Source organism: Dromiciops gliroides, chromosome 3, assembly GCF_019393635.1.
Source record: "Dromiciops gliroides isolate mDroGli1 chromosome 3, mDroGli1.pri, whole genome shotgun sequence".
Classification (NCBI taxonomy): Eukaryota; Metazoa; Chordata; class Mammalia; order Microbiotheria; family Microbiotheriidae; genus Dromiciops; species Dromiciops gliroides.
Genome location: NC_057863.1, coordinates 45841075 through 45857176, shown reverse-complemented (window position 1 = coordinate 45857176; position 16102 = coordinate 45841075). Strand labels below are relative to the sequence as shown.

The 16102-nt window shown below is 40.7% G+C and overlaps 1 protein-coding gene across 2 annotated transcripts in view; it reads right to left on the bottom strand.

Annotated features, from left to right (window-relative positions):
- The window catches only part of CLRN1 (clarin 1), a 51742-nt gene that overhangs the window by 15593 nt on the left and 20047 nt on the right, over positions 1-16102 (bottom strand). Inside the window, exon 2 of one of the 2 annotated variants that reach the window (XM_043998511.1) lies at positions 2743-2926. In XM_043998511.1, the coding sequence (XP_043854446.1) occupies positions 2743-2926 (184 nt within the window). The remainder of the gene's footprint in view (positions 1-2742; positions 2927-16102) is intronic. The other variant, XM_043998510.1, reaches the window with a different exon arrangement.

Below are 16102 nucleotides of genomic sequence, written 5' to 3'. Positions count from 1 at the left end.
AGCACTTATTAAATATTGAAATCCCTTTGTGACTTTTGGCCCATTCTGTATATATATATACACACACATACATATTTTATATGTATATGTGTCTATGTATATATGTATGTGTACAGGTATAATTTTATGTATAAGTTCTGTGTGCATACATACATGTGTGTGTGTGTGTGTGTAGGTTGTTTAGACACATCCGTTTGCTCCTCATGGTACTACTACTTCAACGCCCAGAGAGATTTCCCACAATAAATGCTCCTCCATTCTGGGAAGTAGACTCAAAGGGACTATAATTCTCTTCATCTTTTTGTTAACTCTGAGCCCCCAGACTGAAATGGCACTTCTGCCAAAATACTGCAGCATTAGATTTATCTCTACCTCTTCCCTGGGGTGTTTTATATCTCAAGGAGAACATGTGGGTGATTAGCATTGTTTTAAATGTTTACTTTATCTTTTTTTTTTTTAAAGGTAAACATTTTCCCCATGCCCAAAAGGAAAAGGGTTTCAAGCTCCCATAAAGGACTCCGTTTTGGGAGTGTCAGTCAAGATTTCAGCAACACATGGAACATCTCATACCTGATCCATCCTAGCCACATTCCTTCTAGAGTTCTGACCCCTTTCTTGATGTCAGCTGCCTCTGCTTACAACCTCCCTCTCCCAGGTCCACATGGCTTCTTATAGCTTCCCATTCTCCAATTCCATGCCTCTTCTCCTCCTCCCACCACTCATCTCTACCTCTTCAAGTCTGTTTCCTGGAATCAGTAGACTGACTTTTAAATGTCACTTTGAGGCATGGCCTATAATTCTTCATTCTATGGAATTTTTTCCTTTCTGATTCGCTCAAGGGACTGATTCCCATCTCAAATAGGATTCACTTGGCCTCACTACATCTTTTATGGTTGCATTAACACCTCCTTTTTTATACTTTTTCTCCAGTGAATAAATATGTATGAAATGTATACAAAGTGGATGTAAAGCAGCTTGCAGAGAATGTGCACTAATACCTAGGTGAATTGGGACAGCCAGAATCTGATAATGTTGATGATGATTGATGATAATAGCTAGAATTTATATAGTCCTTTTCAAGGCACTTCATCTCATTTGAGCCTCACAACACCCTCATTATCCCTGTTTTATAGATAAGAGGACTAAGCCTGATTGTGTTTAAGTGACTTAAAGTTAAGGATCGGCCATCTGCATCCACATGCATTACCCACATGTAAGTGTCTGAGACAAGATTCGAATTCAAGTCTAGCACTCTGTCTACTACGTCACCAAGCTTCATGAATCAGATAGCCCTTTATGTAAGTGTTGAAGGGTGTCAAGATCCCAAGAAGCTGAAATAAGGAGCGAGCACTTTCTAGGCATAAGGTAGAGATGAGAGATGGAATTTTGTGTGTGTGTGTATGTGAATGGAACCATGAATATGCTCATTTAGATAGATGACAGCATGTGTGGAGGGAATAACTAATAGGTAAGAATACTGGAAAGGTAGTGAGGGCCCATTTTGGGGAGGGTTTTAAAAGCCAAATGGTGTGGGGAAGCTAGGTGGTGCAGTGTATGGAGCACCAGCCCTGGATTCAGGAGCACCTGGGTTCAAATCCAACCTCAGACACTTAACAATTACTAGCTGTGTGACCCTAGGTAAGTCACTTAACCCCCCCCAAAAAAAAAGCCAAATGGAGGAGTTCATATTTGATTCTAGAGATAATAGGGGACCACTGGGGTTTATTGAATGAGGAGTAGTCTGAACTGTGCTTGAGGAAAACCACTTTTGTGGCTGTGTGAAAAATGGATTGGGGAAAGGTTAGGAGGGGGCCTGTTGGAGATATGTAGATAAAGCAGGGCGGCCTTGCAATCATCTTGGTGAGAGGCAATGAAGGCGTATGGGGCCACTAGGTGGAGTCATGGTGCATAGAGCTCCAGTCATGGAGTCAGGAAGACCCATGTTCCTGAATTCAAATCTGGCCTCAGATACTTCCCAGCTGTGTGACCCTGGGAAAGTCACTTCATTCTGGTTGTCTCAGTTTCCTCATTTGTAAAATGAACTGGAGAAGGAAATGACAAACCATTCCAGTATTTTTGCCAAGAAAACCCCAAATGGGGTCACAAAGAGTCCTTAGATATGCCTAAAAATGACTGAAATGAAATGAAGGCCTGACTTAGGGTTATGGCTATGTTATTGGTGAGAAGGGGATGTATTAAAGAGGTGTCATGGGGCTAGAAACAACAAGATTGAGCAGTGTGGTGCAGTGGAAAACCCCCCCCACTGAATTTGGAGTCAAAGGACTTGGTGTCAACCCACCAAATGGGTTTCTTCATTTATAAAGTAGGGGGTTTGACCAGATGACTTCTAAAGTCCCTTTCAGATCTAAATCTCTGACTCTGGGCTCTGTAATTCTACAAGCCCATGACTCACTCAGTGTTATACAGCTAGTAGGGAGCCGCCGTCCAAAACCCTGTTCTCCAGATTCCTCATCCACTGATCTTTCCAAGTCATAGTGCCCAGCTCAGTGTCAGACACATAGTAGGTATTCAATAAAGACTACTGACTGTTGATTGATAAAAAAAACTTAAAAAAATACACCCTATTTCCCAGGTCCTGAATTTAGCATTACCAAGATGCATCTAGTGTTAACTCACCCAAAGTAGCTACAGTCTTGAACGCAGCATCACATCTTAAAACTGATCCTGCCTTTCCATGGAAAGCAGGAAGGCAGCTTTGTCTTTGAAGCTAGGAGGTAGTACTTACATGAAATGAAGCTCCAGAGGTACAATCCAAGGGGGCCGAGAAGAGTTTCATAGGGCTTGCCAAAAGCATTGTACATGAAAAAGGCTGCACCCGCCATTGTCAACACAATAAGAATTGTTGAGAAGAGAATGATATTCACATGGATGCTCACTGGGATGGTTTTGACCAAATCTGGGAAAACTGAAGATTGAGGAAAACACAAAGGATTAGAAGGAGTCTTGTTTTCAATGGACTAAAATAAAATTCATTGTCAAATCTTTCTCCCCCTCCACCCCCCTCCCCGCCAATTCATCCTCTTGGGGATCATTAAAGCTCTTTTTAGCTTGCACAAAACGATCCATTTCTCAACTCTGTATTTTCATTGGCTGTTCCCCCTTCTTGTAACTCTTTCCCTCTTTCCCTTTGCCACCTGGCTTCTTCCTTAAAGTCTCAGTTAAGATCCCACCTTCTACAAAAGCTTTTTCTAGTCCTCCTTAGTGACTAAGGGAAAAAAGGAAATATAGGAATAGTGCCTTGGAGTCTATATTTAGGGGTGGAAGTGAAGATTTCAGTCTGAGATTACTTCTAATTTACTCTGTATGTATCTTGTTTGTATACAGTTGTTTAGATGTTGTCTTCCCCATTAAATGAAATTATATTGGGGTGGCTAGGTGGCACAGTGGATAGAACACTGGCCCTGGAGTCAGGAGGACCTGAGTTCAAATCCTGTCTGAGACACTTGACACTTACTAGCTGTGTGACCCTGGGCAAGTCACTTAACCCAAATTGCCTCACCAAAAAAAAAAAAAAGAGAGATGATATTTATAAAGTGTTTGATACAGTGTCTGGAGCATAGTAGGTACTTAATAAATGTTTCTTCCTTTACTTTCCCTCTTCCCTCATCCTTCTTCTTTCCCTTCCCTTCCCTTCCCTTCCCTTCCCTTCCCTTCCCTTCCCTTCCCTTCCCTTCCCTTCCCTTCCCTTCCCTTCCCTTCCCTTCCCTTCCCTTCCCTTCCCTTCCCTTCCCTTCCCTTCCCTTCCCTTCCCTTCCCTTCCCTTCCCTTCCCTTCCCTTCCCTTCCCTTCCCTTCCCTTCCCTTCCCTTCCCTTCCCTTCCCTTCCCTTCCCTTCCCTTCCCTTCCCTTCCCTTCCCTTCCCTTCCCTTCCCTTCCCTTCCCTTCCCTTCCCTTCCCTTCCCTTCCCTTCCCTTCCCTTCCCTTCCCTTCCCTTCCCTTCCCTTCCCTTCCCTTCCCTTCCCTAATAGATTATGAGCCCCTTGAGGGCAGGAACCATGTGTACATTTTTCTTTGTATCCTCAGTGCTTAGCCCAATGCTTGGCACATAGTACATAAACAATAAATCCTTACCAACTTGACTTCAAATGAATGAGGTTCCCTTTTCATTCAAGCAGATTTACAAAAAAAAATATTTAAAGACAAACAGTTTGAAGAATTCAGCCCTGAAAGTTAGCAAAAAGTGCCATTAGAAGAAGCACTTTGAGGGAAAAATTGATGTGACCTTGAACATACCTTATGTCAGTAAATAATTGCTCCCTTTCCCATCTCAGTCACTATGCATGATGATGAAATTTTTAATGGCATTTCTCAGTAGTTCACTTCATTTTCTAAAATTAAAATTCTGGCTTAGGCTATTAATATCATTTCCAGTGTATTGCTGTTCAAACACTAAAGGAGGGTTTGATCTTGCCCTTAGCTCTACAGCAACATATTTCTTGACTACATTTAAAGTACAAGAAATATTTAGCAACTGTCAATATTTTTCAATGTAGCATAGATCTATGGAAAATGAATTTCTGTGATTGAGACAATAATTTGCTTTTTCTGGCTAGAAGAAATAACAAATTAATTCCTAATTTTTATGTTCATGGTAAAATTTAACTGTTAGCAGATATAAGGTGATGGATGACCAACCAAAAATTATTCCTGTGACCTGACAAAAATGCATGTGACATTTGCAAAAGTTGGTAAGACTATTCATAAAATGTTTGGTTTGTCCTTATTGCACAAGTATTGAGATGGAAAAGAAAAACAACTGAAATACATATCTTTACCACCAATGAACATAAGAGATATTCACATTATTCAGTTCATATGGAATATTTTCTTGATTTATCTATTTGTGATTAGTCCATAGTATTAATGAAACTAAAGTTACATTGTCTTGATTTCCACATGAACCAGTTGCCATTACTTTGTTCTATCTCTAACCATGGCCACCCATTTCCCAAGTACATATCACTGGTTATGAGAACTAGGTAAGGAATTATGGGTAGAAAAGTGCAAATCCAACCTCACTGCTGGGAAGTTTTGTATTCTTATGTAAGACAGACATGTAAGCAAGGGGAGAATATGATTAAATGTATTTGGAAATGGTTGAATGGTAAAGACCCCCAAGAAAAACCATTAGTGATTTGATGACACTTTAACATCAATTTTTTTAAAACTTTGTGTTCCAAATTCTCTTCCTTCCTCCTTCCCCACCCCCTAAGAACTCAAGTAATTCAAAATATTATAAACGTGAGAAGTCATGCAAAACATTTCCACATTAGCCAGGTTGTGAAAGAAAACAGACAAAAACAAAACTTCAGATAAAGTAACTAACAAAAAATTATGCTTCAATCTGTATTCAGATACCATCAGTTCTCTCTCTGTAGATGGATTGCACTTTTTCCTAAGACCTTCAGAGTTGTCTTGGATCATTGCATTGCTGAAAATAACCAAGTCATTCACAGCAGATCACCTCACAATATTGCTGTTATTTTGTATACAGTACATTTCATTCTGCATCACCTCATTCAGGCCTTCCAGGTCTTTCTGATAGCATTCTGCTCATCATTTTTTATCGTAAACTACATTTATACGGTAGTTTAAAGAGAGATTTCCTTACAATAAACCCATGAAGTTGATTATTGCAACATTTATATAGTACCTTATACCTGAAGAATTTTCTTCACAACAGCTCAGCAAAGTAAGTACCATATGTTTTGTCATCATCATCAGATTTGAAGACACTTTGGAAGGATATTTCCAGTGGAGAGCTATCCTTGAAACCCTGTGCTGTTTAACATTTTTTATCAGGCATGGATAAAGGTGATATCTTTAGCAGATTTGCAGATGACACACACCTGGGAAGTATGGCTAGCTAACACATTGGATGGCCAAGTCAGGATCCAAAAAGATCTTGATGAAATAGAACAGAAGGCCAGATTGAATAAAATGAAATTTAATAGGGATAGTTGCAAATGCAATATGAGGACCAGTGGCTCATGTGCTACTCTTTTTTGTATCAGCCCATGGGAAGGATTGGTGAGCCTGCTTTTGGAAGTAGGCAAGGAAGAAGTAATTCAGAGCATGTGCAGGTATTTTCTGTCTGTTTCCTGGCAGCTTTCTCCTTGGTGTCACAAAGCTTTTTAATCAGCTGCCTAGTTAGAACTGAGTATACTTATAAAAAGCATGAACAATAGTGGTGTGACCCTGGGCAAGTCACTTAACCCTCATTGCCCCACAAAAAGAAGAAAGAAAAAAGAAAAAAAAAGCATGAACAGATGAAATCTTTCTTCCCTGGTGGTTTTTGAGTAAGAAGGAAGGAATACTATAAGATGGTTGGATGGGGAATCTCTCCCCTACAAGGTCAACATGTAGCCTTGAACACATTGCTGCTGTGTTCCTTTTTGTCTCTGTTGAGTTTATTCTTTTTCAGTGTTTGGAGAATGAGCATTACAGACAGAAAGTGAACTTAAAAAGGTTCAAAGAGCCACCTAAGGTCCAATAACCAGAACCCACAAATGATTCTACTTATAGCCACAGAAGCCAATCCTGAATGGCTTGATCCATCAGTAAATCAATGCAGCACCTGAGACAACCTGCCCTGCTAGCAAAGGAGTGATTTTTCCATCACCTATGCTATAGCCTGAATTGAATTTGTTGCAGAAAATTTGGGTAGTTACTTCTTCAAGTGTGACTCCACTCTTTTCAAGTGTGAGTCCCGACAACATAAGGAAAGTTAGGAAGTCTCATCCTTGCATTGGGAGGTTGGGTCCCCAGAGCTTGGCTACTGCTTCTCCCTTCAAGGTTCTTGGGATAACTAAGAGATTTTCTTCAGGTTATTTGCTCATGAGCTCCCATTCAGAATATTTCTACAATGACATTGCCAGTTAATATTTCCTCAATACAACTAATAATCATTTAATACAAGTTAGCATATGTAAAAGGAGATTCACTAAGAAAGTATAGTAAGGACAGAACTACACAAAGATACCTCCTCCAAAACAACAACAGCAACAGCAACACCACCATTTCAGTCCCTGAAGAGAGTGGATTGACCCTTAAAGTGGTGACTACCAACATCTCCTCCTAATTCACTTTAGGGTGTGGCTTAGCCAACAATGAGTTATTCCCTTGATTGCAGAACAAGCTGCTGGGGCTACTGGAAAAAATCACTGCTGGGCTAAGTCAAACAGGTAACTCCTCACTGGCTTTGACTTAGGTCCTCTCTGCTTCTAACATTCGGTGATTGGTTTTTTTTTTTAAATAAGAATTAAATGTGTTCTATTGATTTGGTGCCAATAGCATCATCTTCTTCTATCTATTTTCTGAGCTTTTATGTCTTCTACCCCCTTTTCAGAGAAATGGCCAACCCAACATTGTCACTGTCATCTAGTAGAAAGAGTGGTATGCTAACTTGGCTTCAGGTATGTTACTTATCCCTGAATTCATTGCTCTGTACCAACTCTCTATCCAAAGGCCAAACATTGACTCAATTGCTCCCTGTAGCCCCATTTCTGATCTCTGGTGTGTTGTTTAAAAATCTAAATGTGGGTTCTAATCTATCCCCCCCAGTTTTTTGGGGGAAACTGGTTAAAATCACTGATAAATTCACCAAGAGTTTAGGCTTTTAAGGGTTTATTGAAAGATATAAGATAGTGAAGAGAGAGAAAGATTGAGAACAGATTCCTTATAGCATGGAAATCCTAGCCTTCCTAACAGCCCACATGAAGTCCTGCCACCAAGCTGATGTCTCGCACCAAAAGAGAAAGATCCATCCGACAGCCTCAGCTCCCTACTTCCTGTCCTCCTCCCAGAAATGGGAGGTTCTTCAAGTTGATTGGCTGAGAGCGGTCTCCGGTTGATGTCACAGTCCATAGCCTCTGAGAACACACTCTCCTCAGGGTTGGCTAAATTTAAACTAGGTGGCTAACAGGACAGGGCAGGTGTGGCTAAAATCTGATCACCTTTAAGTAGGTACTTAGTAGTTCCTCATTCACACCCAATTCAAACAGTACTAAGTCAATCAAGTTGGACCCCTGGGCGTCTGCCAAATTCCATTATTTTACCACAGTAGGAGCATATGATTTCTGAAACATTGCCAGTGGTTTAATTTGGAATTCTCATCCTGGGCTAGCCATTGATTCTCCCTATTCCTCTACCTGTGATGGTGAGTCAAGCCACCTCCATTTGTCCACTGGTAGACCTCCTATGCCAGAGGAAGAGATCAGGGATTTTTTTTTACTTAAATCTATACAAATGTTGAGGGTATATTACTAAACTGAAACAACTTAGAAAGATGTATGCTTTCTTAGCATACACAAAGTGAATAGAAGTGCTTAAAATATATGTATGTATTTGCATTTAATCCTCATGAAGCTTTCATAGTCAGAAAGTTGCACACCAGGAGACTAATTGCTTCATGTTATGCTTACTTATCAGGCTGCTACTTTATCTGATGAAAAATACCTGGATATATAATGACTATCTAAATATATTAAAACTAATTTGTCTTTTCCCTGACGTGCCTTTCTTTGCCTGAGGCTAAATTAAGAAGATCCAGAGAAGCCTTGGGAGAAGTCATTTTAGCAAGGTTGGTCTGGGGTTTTAGGTTATTAGGTATTTTAGAAACAGAATTGGGTGGCTTTCCCTGTTTTTAGCCCCCAGCATGCAAAATGGGTAGAGGACTTGGGGCTTTTCCCATGAGATCATAGTTCTTTTATTATCCTTATCATCCCTATCTGGTCCCCTGCTCTAATTATCTGGTGAGCTATCTACTAGTCAAAGGAAGGTATTCTTTTTTTTTTTGGTGGGGCAATGGGGGTTAAGTGACTTGCCCAGGGTCACACAGCTAGTGTCAAGTGTCTAAGTCCGGATTTGAACTCAGGTCTTCCTGAATCCAAGGCAGGTGCTTTATCTACTGTGCCACCTAGCTTCCCCAGTATTAATTTTTTTTAAAAGAGTGAAGATGTCACCACCTACCACCGCCATATTGTATTTCTCTATGTGGTATGTTTTTTCCCCTTTGCCTACTAATGTGCTCATCTCTTTCTAAAAACAAACACTACCCTTGACCCTGATTTTTCCTTGAATTATACCCAAGGGAATGTTTTTTTTCCTTGGGTACTAGTCTCTAATGTAGGAGTGGAGGGGTGGGGGAGCCCCAGAAACATATCTATCTCTTGCTTACTAGTGGAGTCAATGGCCTGTTTCATCATTGCTTCTATCTTAAGGGACCTGGGCTAACTCAAGATGGTCCCTGAGGTCCTCCTCCATTGCCTAGAAGCAAACAGTGACAGCTAAGTGGCTCACTAGAGAGAAGGCTGGACTCAAAGTCAGGAGAACCTAGTTTAAATGGAGCCTGAGACCCTTACTCACTGTGTGACTCTGACCAAATCACTTAACCATTTGTGTCCCAGTCTTCGCATCCATAAAATGGGGATAATAATAGCATCTTCATTAAAGGTTTGTTGTGAAAACTAAACGATATAATACTTTTAACGCACTTGAGTAAACTTTAAACTTATATAAATATTATTATTATTAATAAATTATATCATACTTGTACTTTGTAAACCTTAAAATTATGTAATATAATTCTTAATAATAAACTAAATCATACTTATAAAGTACTTTGTAAACCATAAAACTATATAATGCTGCTGCAGCTGTTGTTAAGAGAGCCTTAACCTGAGATTCTCTTTCTCTAAGCATATATTCACAGGATAATCTAAGGAGAGAGTAGGGCCAGATTCCAGAATGATAAAAGTAGTTCACACAGAAGGAACTGGACAGAAAGATATGCTTAGACTTGCAAGGAGTAAAAGGGAGTCCTGTCCCCCCATCTCCCCAAGGGTCATAGATTTGATTAACTTTTGTGGGGAGAGGGGGTGATTAGGGTTAATTGATTTGCCCAGGATTACACAGCTAGTAAGCGTCAAGTGTCTGAGGCCATATTTGAACTCAGGTCCTCCTGAATCCAGGGCCAGTGCTTTTTCCACTGTACCATCTAGCTGCCCAGATTTGATTAACTTTTAAATCTATTCAGCACAAAATGATCAAAATAGGAAATACCTCCCATGCCAATTGATGCCAATGAGAAGAGCCAGTTTTCTCCATGATCATTACCTACCCAGAGACCCTGCTTAGCTTCTGCTTTTATAGCTAGGCCCATAATCATCCTCCAGGAGAAATTCATTTTAACAACAGGGGTCCTTAAACTGAGGTCCAGGAACCCCAAGGTGTCCTTGGGTGTCTAGAAATACTTCAAGGGATTGGAAGGTTAAAGGCAGTGGTTTTTGTTTTTTTTTTTAGAAAAGGAGATGAGCACTTGGTAGGCAGAAGGGTAAAAATACCACATGGAGAAATATAATATGGTGGTGATGACATTATTTACCCTTTTTAATAGCATGAATAGCATCTTTTGACTTGTAGTAACCTGGATGGGAAATATTTATATCCTTACTACTATCAATAGCAGTATAGATATGTCTTTATTTTCACTCATCTCTAACTGAAATTAAGCATTCATTTTGACTATATATTTTTAAAGACTGCTCTGAGAAGTGTTCCGCTGGCTTCATTAGCTTGCCAAAGGGCTTCATGACACAAAACAGGTTAAGGTCTCTTGTCTTATAGAAAGTGGCGTCTTGCTGCCTCATTGAATTATGCCTGCCTTCATGATTAATTGCTCATCTATCAAAGCCCAAGGCTGATGCTACCTGCTCCATGAAACCATTTCCATCCAGTCTGACTGAAAGTCGAATCTCCTGGAATTCCAATGGTGCATTCCCTTCTATCTTATAACAAGTCTCACATTCAGCTAGTTCCCCATTAGTGTGAATAAGGAATCCAGTGAAGTGGTCCTAGGTATTCAAGCTCACGCTATTCAAAGTTGTAATTATGTAAAACAGGTTAATTGGTTCCAACTCCATGGGAATAAGCAATGGGAAATCAAATAATGAAGCCATTTCATTATTCGCACTAATGGGGACTTAAGCTGTAATTTCTGATAACATAGTCATTTGAATACCAGTGTTATCTACCCATGAGATAGGATCACTCTTAGAGACCCCATCTTGCCTTGCATATCAGAGTGAATTGATAAATATATAAATTGACACTCTACTGAGGGGAATCTTATCTGGGAGCTCCTATCAACAGAGGCTTCTTTCATCTTTAACAATCAATCTGTTAATCAATTAAGCCAGTATTACCTGCTAGACCCATGCTAAGTGTTGGGGACCTGGTCATTGTTCAGTCATGTCCAACTTTTGTGCCTCCATTTGGAGTTTTCTTGGCAAAGATACTAGAATGGTTTCTTTCTCCAGGAAACTGAGGCAACAGGGTTAAATGACTTGGCCAGGGTCACACAGCTACTGAGTGTCTGAGGCCAGATTTTAATTTAGGAAGATGAATCTTCCTGACTCCAGGCCCAGTACTCTATGCACTACACCACCTAAGCTGCTTCACTGGAACCTTTAACAAGTTATTTAAAAATTATTCAAACAAACAAACAAAAAATGCTGGGGCAGCTAGGTGGCGAAGTGGATAAAGCACTGGCCCTGGCTTCAGGAGGACCTGAGTCCAAATCCAGCCTTAGACACTAGACACTTACTAGCTGTGTGACCCTGGACAAGTCACTTAACCCCAATTGCCTTAAACATCCAGTACTATCTCCAATTGTCCTGATGTATATCTTGCCATGGGACTTGCAAGTCTATGACATCACCCCTATGTCATGGTCCTCTTCAAGAAGCACAAACAACAACAGCATCAAGCTTCAAGCCCAGAGACCAGAGATGAAATGTAAAAAGAAGGGAGGAAAGCTATTATGACTTGGCAATGGTGTGCATAAAGTGAGGGAGGAGAGTATAACGAGGCTGGGAGGGTAGGTTGGGGCCAGGATGGGAAGGACGAAAAATGCCAGAGGAATATGGATTAGATTCTATGGGTAATAGGGAACCCCTAGAGTTCTTTGAGCATAATCACTTTGGCAGTTATATGGAGGATTGTGGGCTGGAGAGGCCAGAGATTAGAGGCAGGGAGACCAATCTACAATAGCCCCATCTAAAGGCAAGAAGGGTCTGAACTAGACTGGTCTCCATGTCAGTAGATAGGCAGGGATCCTTGTGAGAGATGCTGCAGAGGCAGAGTGGACTAGACATGGTAGGGCAGAAACCTCAGCTTTCTGTATCTCTCTCTTTTCATTCTCTCTCTGCCCTTTCCTGCCACCATGCAATTAACTGAAAAGGACCCCTCTGAGAGACACCACTGGCCCAGGCTTCTTCACCCCAACAGCCTAATTAGAACCTCAGGAATGGTTTACTCTACAAACTTCTCAGGACTAGGTAGTTCCCTCTCCCATATTGTGGCTGGCAGATTCTTCCCTCCAGCTCTTCCAAATGTGATTCAAGGTTTACATTTCGAGAGAAGAAAACTCTTTTCATCTGCTACCCCTCCTGCAAACCTCATCCCTTTTCAGATCAGCCCAGCTTGACCCCAGTCCTTGTCCTGCCTTGGTTTCCACTGTGCCTTCTGGATCTCTTGTCTGGCTTCCCCTTGACCTTTCTCTTTCATAGTCCCCCCCCCCCCCCAGCTGCTGGGACTGTCTTTCTTCTTTTAAATACACTGAGTCTTCAATACTGGCCACTCTGTCTCTCAACATCCCTCATCCCCGAACCTCCCCACCCAGGGCCAAGAGGAAGAACCACCATACTCTTTGTTCATCCTTGCCATTTTAAGACCTTCCCTCCTCCATCATGCTCAGCAACTGACTCCTTTTGATGCTCATGCTATTTTTCTTCTGTCTGGTGTGTGGATCCTTGTTGCTATCACCTACCAACCTCTAGCATACTCTCCTTGCTTCCTCAATGAGTTCAGCAGCTGTTTCATTGTCTTCTTCTCCATCTCAACCATGGCCCTTATTATTGGTAACTTCAGTATTTCCAATGATTATCCTTTTAGCATTGTGGCCATACAATTCAACCTCAACCCCAATGACCTTGATGTTCTTTCTACCTCAGCCACCAACTATGAAGGTAGGACCTAAAAACCTGTCATCATCCCCAAATTCATCCTAAACTCTGAAATTTTCCTCTCTGATTGCAGATTCCAGACTTTTTTCATGTCTCCTACCATCTCATTTCTCCTAAACTGTAGTGGAAAAAGCACAAGATTTGGAATCAACAAGGCCTGGGTTCAAATCTTTCCTTGGACACTTACTAGTTGTGCCATTCCAGGCAAGTCACTTAACCTCACTGCCTCATTTTCCTCATCTGTAAAAATAAGGGTGTTGGATTCAATGGTCTTCTAAGTTTTCTTTCAGTTTAAATCTGTGGTTCTATTGTGGAAGCAAAATTTTTAAAACCTAATAACTCTATTTGCAATACTGAAATTATTCTAATAATTTCTTTAGCCTTATAAAAAGCTCTCTCATTTCCCAGATTGAAGGTCTGAATGAAAGGGGGAAAAGCTTTTCATTAGGGTAGGGGAGAAGAAAATATACATTTATTAAGTGCCTACTATATGCCAGAGTTCTGCTAAAACTTTACAAATATTCTCTCATTTGATTAGGTGAATAGATTGAATGTAGTCACCAGAAAGAATACCTCTTGTCAGGGGCAGCTAGGTAGCACAGTGGATAAAGCACCTGCCCTGGATTCAGGAGGACCTGAGTTCAAAATCCTGCCTCAGACACTTGACACTTACTAGCTGTGTGACCCTGGGCAAGTCACTTAACCTTCATTGCCCCACAAAAACAAAACAAAACAACAAAAGAGTACCTCTTGTCTCGATAAAAGTATTCACTTTTCCCACCCCTCTATGTGCCCAGGATATTTGCCCATCTAGGGATAATCAGGGATATTCTCCTTTCTCTAACTCTGGAAGGGAGGAAGGAGTGAGAAGAAGGTAGAGAATTAATATCTTCATTGAACTACTTATTCAATTTAGATTCTCAATATAGGTCTGAAGGATGAACCCCATTGATTCTTCAAGGAGGGGGTTCCAAAATGAAAGGGATTGATGGTTGTTGTGGTATGTTAACTCAGAATTATATTGTTATATATCTTGGATTTTCTTTCTTAGATTTCTATAAATATGACCTAAAATTGTCTTGGGGCAGAGACATGTCAGAGGGCAAGGGAAAACTCTGCCATATTAGCTCTCTCTTAAGTCAGAAATATTTTGGAATTGGGTTAATCTAAAATTAAATAAAATGGTCTCTGGCAGACTTGTGGCAAACTAGTTCCTTACAGTATTGATATTTTTTCTTCAACACAATGGTCGTATGAAGAAATGAATGTATGTGTGCATGCATGCACGAATGAACAAATGAATAAACAAATGAACAAACTAATGAATGAATGAACGAATGAATGAAAAGCACATTGTACTAAGTATTCAAGATACAAATACAAAAGTTAAACAGTTTCTCCCATTCTAAAGAAGACAACATATTTGTTGGCCTGGAAAGGGGTTATGGACTGGAAATAGAATAACAGCAATCCATTACCACTCTTTCCAGGGGCAATGGTAGTGGTGATTTGATTATAATTCTTTAAGAAAGAGACTGAAGGCAGGGGTTGCTGTGGTTTCATGTGGAGAAAATGGCTAGGGCAGGATGCACACTGTTCCAGAGAGTGTAGAGCCAAGTAGCTTAGCACCTCCCAAGCATGGCTCTTGGTGGTCCAGTTAAGAGAGAGAGGCAACAGTAGCAGCTGCAGTGACTAAATGCTCTTATCTTCCTTGTGACTTTTGGTTCCTCAGCACTCTCCTGTTCTCCCAGTGTATCATCCTTCTGGTGCCCTCATATTTGCCCCTTTATGATCTCAAGCCTGTAATTAGTCAGCTCAACATGGCACCATCTTCTGCCCTCCAGTCTCTCCTGCTACTATGTCTTAATGCCATGCATCTCCTACCCATTCTGAGCCCTGGATCGCTCCCACCATCTGCCCTTTCTACTCCCATTCCCCAGGAAGTCAGGAAACCATGCAAACAGAATCCACAACAAATTCATGCTATTTAACACAACTTGGCCTCAAGGATCCACAGCATTCCTCTTATTTATTTTTGATTGAGAACCACAATCTTTACAGCATCTATTCAAAAATTCTTCAAGTCTCCAACTCTACCCACAACACACAGCCTCAGGAAATGACCTTGCCTCCTACTTAACTGAAGATTAAGACTGTTCGCCAAGAGTTCCCCTTCTCTCTGCCTCGAAAACTTCCTTCAATTTTTATCTCTCTTCGTGGAGGCTAAGCTTGATGTTCTAATTCAGCTACATGTGCCCTTGACCTCATTCCCTCCTACCTTTAGGATCTTGCTCTATTGAAAATTCTATTTTTCCAAATCCAGTGTCTTCATTGCTGCTTTTCCCTTTTTTGCTACCTATAAACATGTTCAAATATCCCCTCCCCTTTAAAGAAATGAAGGAAAAAACTCTTTCTTTTATGCTATCGTGCTCATTGTCTCCAAAACCATGCTGTTTATTCACTCTGAAACTCCTTATTGGCCTGTGGCCCCACCACTTTACTGAAACTGTCTTCTAGAAGGTAACCAATGACTTATGACTTTGCCTCAGTACTCATCTTTCTTGACTTTTCTTTTGACACTTCCAAACACCTACTCCAAGCTGCCTTGGTTTCTTTGACACTCCCACTCCTTTACCTTCTTCATTTTGCTTCTGCTTTCTTAACCAAGGAGAATGATCTTTGCAATAGAAAGGTCAGAACAGAAATAACTAATGGGGAGCTGATACCCAATATGAAGAAGTAGATAGTAAGAGAGGGTCCAGCTGCTCTTAATGAACTCACATCCTGTGGGTTCCATGAACTGCATTTTGGGGTATGGAGTTAGAGGATGTGACTGCTGACACACTGTCAATAAAAAGATCATGGACAATGAGTGAGATCCAAAGTTATCTTGATTTTCAAGAAAAGGAATGGGGATTATCTGCAAACTATAGTTCACTGAACCTGACTTCAATTCCTGACAAAGGTCTAGAATGTAATGTTAAAGGGAGGGCTAATGAACATTTAGAAAAAGAAGCAGTGATCACAAAGAACCAACCTGATTTTATTTTTTTGTTT